The sequence below is a fragment of the Eucalyptus grandis genome, chromosome 7 (genome assembly GCF_016545825.1).
Source record: "Eucalyptus grandis isolate ANBG69807.140 chromosome 7, ASM1654582v1, whole genome shotgun sequence".
Classification (NCBI taxonomy): domain Eukaryota; kingdom Viridiplantae; phylum Streptophyta; class Magnoliopsida; order Myrtales; family Myrtaceae; genus Eucalyptus; species Eucalyptus grandis.
In genome coordinates this window covers 13,571,461-13,578,289 of record NC_052618.1, presented here as the reverse complement: position 1 = coordinate 13,578,289, position 6,829 = coordinate 13,571,461, and the positions used below count along the sequence as shown (strand labels likewise).

Genomic DNA, 6,829 nt, shown 5'->3' with positions numbered 1-6,829 from the left:
TCGATCCTTTGCACTCCTCACTCCACCGAGTGCAGCACATTACCTATTTGGATTTTATACTTGGTTAATTTCTCGACGTTTAGGTCCTCTGGGAGCACACTCGGATTAGGAATGGACACATGCAAAGTGCAGAGATTCTTCATGTGATTCAACTCAATCAAACTGGCATTAGTTGGTGGAGTTTGGTCCATAGCATTCCATTGAGCAAAGCTATTCAGCATGTATAACTCCTCCAAATTGATCAAGCTTTGAAGCACACCCGGTTCAATTATCTCAAGTTGTGAACAATGATTCAAGTCTAACAACCTCAGCTCTACCAATTGCCCAATTTCTCTTGGCAATTGATAAATATCAGAGTTCATAAAACTAAGAATTTGTAGCCCTTTCAGCTCGCCAAGAATGGCTACATTATCTAATGAACATCTGTCAAGACACAGAGTATGTAAATTCTCCAAGAATTGAAACGGCGACAAAGGGGTGCAAGTGAGACGTAACCCAGTGAGATTTAAGACCATGAGTTTCCTCATAGAGCGAAATAATGAATATGGGACCTCGAGAGATTCATTGTTTGTGAACAACAAAAAGATTTGCAATTCAGGGCAATCTAATTCTTGGGGAAGCTCCTTCATGTCAACGTATGGAAAGCATACTGCCCTACAACTTTTGAGCTTGTCCTTCAACAACCCTGTTATCGACTTATCTTCATCTTTCAACACAAGAAGAGGGTGATCTCTAAAAACGAACAAGGCAACAAAGTCACGAACCAAGTCATGTATCTTGAAATCATCCGCACCTCCATTATCTAATAGAAGGGAGGAGGCTTGAAGACTACAAATCCCTGATTTCAACCTATTTCTAGCTTCTTCCATGTTGTTAACATCTCGAAACAACTCCAAACCTACGCCATACCTCACCAGGCTTTCAAGAGAAGGCTTAGAGATGCCATAAACAACACAAAGTCGTAACAACAACTTTGCCTCCTCTTCTAAATCATCATAACTCAATTGCAACATCTTATTTATCACTTCTTTGGATTCTTTCATTTTTAGACACTTCAATTTGTTTCAAAACATTCTTCCATTCATATAATTCAGCAAGTTTAAAACGTTTTGCCATTGGACAATTAGGAAAGGCACACCTGCACATTTGTCGAGCGCTACTTTCACCCAGGGTTTGAACTTGTCATCATGAACTTTGTCTCCCACCATCCTCTCAAACAATCTTTTTGCCTCTTCCTCCTTCAGCCCGCTAAGGTGGAAGGCCTTGTCGCAGCCCATTTCCCTTCGCAAAACATCACGATCTCTTGACGTCAATAACAATTTGCATCCCATGACATTGTTGTGAGGTCCGCGAGGAATGCCGACTTTGTTTAAGTCGAGCCCCTCCCACAGGTTGTCCAGTATTATGAGGACCTTCTTTTTCTCCCTCTCCTCGTCTTTCAACCTGTCGTGCAGAAGTCTCGCTCGCCCGCTGATAGTCTCTTTCTCCTTTATCTCAGTAAGGCCCAAGGCGTCCGCAATCTCTCCTTGAATCGTCTTGATGTCTGGATTTTCCGACACGTCCGCCTTAGCGACCCAATCAAACGACTTCTCTTCTCTTATTTTCCTTTCAACATCCACTAAAAGGGTGGACTTGCCGATCCCGCCCATCCCATAAACCCCGACCACACTATTGCTGTTATTGGCAAGAGCGTCCATGATCTTCCGTATCATCAAAGCTCTGGATTCGAAGACGTCATCGTTCCTAAGCTTAATCGACGTCGAGGCAGAACAAACGGAGGCCGTGGCGGTGGTCGACTGGACGGCGTCTTTGCCGTCTCTCCTGGCCGGAGTCGGAGCAGTGACATTTCCCGAAGCAGTATTGATGAAGCAAATGTCGTCCAATGCCTTGAATCTGATGCAGTCTTGAGCGAGTCCCCGAATGACCTGGATCTCGGCCTCGGCCTTCGTGCTGAACCGATAGCGACAGTAGGGGTCGGGAAGAGTCCCGTAGCAGCAAGTCTTGCTCGCCTTATCGAAGTCGTCCAACAGTTTTCGCGCCTCCTCAAGGCCTTGTTGGCACTTTGCTGCCAATCGGTGAAGACATCGTTGAAATTCCGACAATTGTTTCTGGCCACTTGTGCCAAATCGTGGACCCTCCGAGCCTCGTTCTCCAGTTTCCGGACTTCTTCCCGTAGATCGTCGGCGAAGCTCTTGGAGGACATCGCGTATTTCACTGGACGCTTGATCAAAATAACTGCCCCCTTCAAGATATCACAAACAGTAGGAAGGCCCCACTCAATCGACATTTCTCTTTGAATTTTTTTTTTTTTTTGAGAAACAAAGAGCCAGAAAACAGAGGCAGAAAAAGAGAAAATGATGAAAAAGAGCAGCAGATACTGAAGAGGAGGAAGAGGATGAGGAAGAATGAGGAGAAGAAAAGAAAGAGCGAAATGACAAGGATGAAGAGATTCGAGCGTGGAAAAATGACGAAGAGAGGAGGAGCGTAGCAGGCAAGATACTGAGGAAGAGGAGGAGAGGAGGAGGATGAGGAAGAATGGGTGTGCCGAGAAGAAAAAGAGCGAAACAGAGCGCGAGACGAACAAGGCGAAGAGATTCGAGCGCCAAAAAAGGACGAGGGAAGGGGAGGGTAGAACAGGCAATCGAATGATGAAAAAGAGCAGCAGATACTGAAGAGATGAGGAAGAGATGAGGAAGAATGGGTGTGCCGAGAGAAGAAAGAGCGAAACAGAGCGAGAGACGAACGAGGCGAAGAGATTCGAGCGCAAGAAATGGATGAAGGGGAGCGTAGAATAGCAATCGTGTACCTTACACAGTGTGTCAGCACTGATATAATAAAATGTAATTGATAATGAGAATAAATGGACAAGGACAGGCCCCACCCACGTGACATTGTCAATCACCGTGTTTCCTTAGGGTTAAAATTCCAAGAAGAGTTGACAATTGAGAGACCGTTCCCCATGTGCTGTCGGTGCCATATAACAAGGCAAAACCGCATGGGGACCCTTGGAAATTCCAGAGTACTTAAAGAAAACACATGATTTTTATTTATAAGTAATTAATACATGATTGCGATAAATATTTTTCATGCTATCAATATTTTCATCCATATTTGTACACAACCACCAGTCTGACTCAAAAGAGAGTGAGTGACGATTAGAATTTGAAAAGTATATAACACCTTCACTGACTGATTGTAATAATTAGTTGATTAAAATCTTTTATGGCATGATAATCTATATTTGAAAAATAAAAATTGATCATTAAAAAAAAAAAAATTATCTATCATCATAAAAACAAAATTATGATAAATGATTGGCAGATAAATAAATATTAAAAAGTAAAAAAAAAATTAACAGAAAATCAATTGGATAAAAAATTAGCTATTCTTACAAAAAGTCTATAAAATGAAAATAATAAATTTTTAGAGGGTTATCTTACATGGATATGCATCTATCATATGTAAATGTGACTAAATGCATAATTGTTGATGACACCATACTTATGGTGTAAAGTCAAGTAGCATCACAGCATGCAGTACATGACAGTTCTATACGTAAATGAAATTAGCTGTTGCGGGATACTGAGCATTTTAGTCATTATAACAGTATAAGTCAAGTAACATGCAATACATGATGAGTCCATGACATTGTGCTTCCATGTTGAGAATTTAGGCAATGGATATAATCACGTAAACTTAACTTTCTAAATTGGCAACCATTCAAACAAGCAAATGGGAATGTATCATTCATTGCATAAATCCTAGATGATTGATAGTACATTTTATGTAATTTGTTGTATCGTAAATGTTAAAACAAAGATTTTATTTTAATCACACGAAGTTATAAATCTATAATATTCAATTTTGTTTTGCCAAATATATAGTACAATTTCTAACTTGATTGATGATATCGGATGTAGACTAATCTCAGGACATACAATTCATTTACTGGCAAGGAAAACCCAACTCGCAAGGCTCATGCATAGTACAAATTACGGATCTTATTAAAATCTAATCTTAGTCAAGGCCTTAATTAAACACTAATCAATTCCTTGTTTTGTCGGTCGCCTCATAATTGTGGAGTAAATTGATTTCTTTGCATTATGTAAGTTGCGCGCCTAACAAAGTGGCTTAAAAAAATATAGTACAAATGATTACCAACTGCTAAAATCACAAAATGATTTGACCCGAATTATATGAATACTTTATACACTGTCACATCGACATAACTAGATGTAATCAAGAAAGAACAATAAATAGAAAGATAGGCGGCACCCATGTTATAAGGACATGCCAAGACCGCCCATGCACGCGCTAAGTAGCATCTCTAATCTTTTTCATAATATTAATATTTTCTTCGATGTTTGTGTGTGGGCACATTTGTGAATCAACATGGAGTGAAGATTAGAATTAGAAACGCATATAACACCTTCAATCAAAACGCACTTATTGAAATGATTGGACCTAAAATCATCGCTCATGTATAATAGGTACCTTATGTAGTTTGTCATTCATCAATATAGCAAATGTAATTAATAAAGAGAACAAAACTCATGTGACGGGGTGGCAATATGTATCGGAAACCATTTTCAACTCAATTTAAGTGTGATGGGGTGTATATAAGACACTTTAAATTTTTAAGCCAGTTGAAATGATATTAGAAAAGCATAACCAATTCCATGGGAGTCTACGTGGGTTTGCACCGGCCTCATTTTCAACCCATTGTGGGTCTAGCAAAATGAGCAAATAAATTATTACTACCATCAGGGGGCAGATCTCCTTTCAGTGTTCCCCAATACTTTTTAATTAAAAGTTGAATATGGTAATAGAAATGGTTTTCTTGTTTCTTTACTTGACCAGTCATCATCACCAATGTGAAAATTTCCGCATCCTTACCTCCACCGCTAATGGATAAACGTTGATTAGGTACTAGTCCTCAATCAGCTCACTGTGCGAATCAATTAAATCGCATTTAAAATATAGAAGTAACATTATAACTAAGCAAATCATTAGATTATAATGTCAATTGTAATTGCTACATTACACGTAACTTCAATTGGAATTGTTAGATTGAAACTTCTAAGTAAATTAAACTTTTGCCACTCTTTATTAACATTTTTAAACCAGTTTACTTTCTTGAGTATTGCTACTCTTTACAGGACACAATTAATTCGGATTCGAGTCACCATTAATATTGTTTCGTAGTCTCTCATTCAATTGGAGTTTCCCTCTTTTTTCTTAAATGCCTGGGTGTGTCGCAAGTCTTTTACTTTTAACATTTCAAATATTACAGTTATCACAAAATCGGTTTGAAATTATTGCCAAGTAAAGTTATGTGGGTTTTCATAATTTATAAACCTAATTTTTCATTCGCTTTTAATTTTTTTCGAAGGACGGGGAGCATTGAAAAACAACAACATTTTACTGGAAAAGTTTATAATGAATGGTTCAGTTTTAATGCTAGCAGCCAGCGATTTAAAAATTTAAGAATGACTCAAAAACCCAAGGAAGAAAGAGGAGATAGGTATAACTTGGAAAGTTGAGTGGTAAGCAGACAGCCCCCACGTCGTCACTGGCCAAAAATAAAAATACGAAAAGGCCGCTATATGTTGGTCGTTCCATCAAGACAAGAACGGTGATGGACCGATAAGCGATTCGGTGATACAAATAGATGACTCATGAAAATTATATATATGGAAATGGATGATTTTTTGCATTTAAATGTTCCTCGATCAGTCACCATCACTAATGTCCAAGTCTCCATGTCCTTTCTTCCACTGCTGATGGACAGCCATCTAAGTATACGAACGATTGCTTTAATTAGGGTAAGTGGGGGAGAGGGAGAGAAAGAGAAATTGAGGGTAGTTGCAGGAGCCGAGATGTTTTCCTGCATCTTACTGTTCCTTTACTCGACTGGTCACCATCACCTATGTCTTCCTCCGCGTTCTTGTGTCCACCGCTACTGGACAAACATCTAGGTATTCGCAAATGCATGAACTGATCGGGGTCCTCACGTGTCTGGCCTCTTTCCTTTTACTGTTGAGAAACATTGCTTTCCCACTTCATCCCTCTGAGGCAATGATCAATTAAGCAAAAGAGTCCCTAATTATTAATCTAAAACTGACAACTCTCTTGATGAGGACCAAACGGGCAAGCTTTCCCTTTACTTCAATTAAACCCTTGTTGCGTGAGGATATGTGATGTCCCATTAAGAATTCGAGAGATGAGTGATTTCGATGATTTTCCATAATAGAGATTATATATTAAATAGTAGTTTTTGATAATATTCTCCTTATTGACACATTAGATTTGGGCTAACTTAAATCATTATGTCTAACTAATATTAACCATTTTACTTAGAATTAAGTCTTGAATTTTTCATATATAATTTTTCGCAGATTTGTTGACGGAAAGCCCCTTTCGGCATCCCTTTAAGTGAAAAATAAAATAAAAACTCAGTTTGCAAAATAAAATTGAAGTTGCTTAATTTTTATGCCACCCATAATTATTAGATTAGAATGTGAAATAGGTATCATAAAATTGCCATATGATGATATAGTTGGAATTTTGTTAATGTCTCTGTGTTCTAGCTCTTTTAAAATTTACTTTTTGACATGAATTTAATGTAATTTTTCCTATTATTCTCAAATGGCAACATCAATAGACAATTTTCATTGATTTTTCTTTGAGAAAGAGAAAGCAAGTCCCACACCAATAATGGATAGCGGACTCAATAATGAGGCCTATGGGGCATCGTGCAAGACAAGACACCTTACATAGTACACACGGTGAGGTGTTTCTATTCACTCGAAGTATTCATTCATTAGGC

At 38.5% G+C, this 6,829-nt stretch overlaps 1 protein-coding gene across 1 annotated transcript; it reads right to left on the bottom strand.

Moving 5' to 3' along the window:
- Window positions 1-17: 17 nt before the first annotated feature.
- Window positions 18-2,287, bottom strand: LOC120295866. The gene is made up of 3 exons (XM_039317473.1): window positions 2,101-2,287; window positions 1,139-2,065; window positions 18-898 (listed from the first exon to the last, which is right to left on the bottom strand). Exons 1-3 carry the CDS (start codon window positions 2,285-2,287, stop codon window positions 18-20), a joined length of 1,995 nt encoding a protein of 664 aa, XP_039173407.1.
- Window positions 2,288-6,829: the final 4,542 nt, after the last annotated feature.

Excerpts from the sequence above, each read along its gene's own strand:
- LOC120295866 (XM_039317473.1), bottom strand. The coding sequence starts at position 2,287 with ATGTCGATTGAGTGGGGCCTTCCTACTGTTTGTGATATCTTGAAGGGG. Across the intron at positions 2,066-2,100 it reads ACAAGTGGCCAGAAACAATT|CAAAGTGCCAACAAGGCCTT; the intron begins GTCGGAATTTCA and ends ACCGATTGGCAG. Across the intron at positions 899-1,138 it reads AGCGCTCGACAAATGTGCAG|GTTTGGAGTTGTTTCGAGAT; the intron begins GTGTGCCTTTCC and ends GGTATGGCGTAG.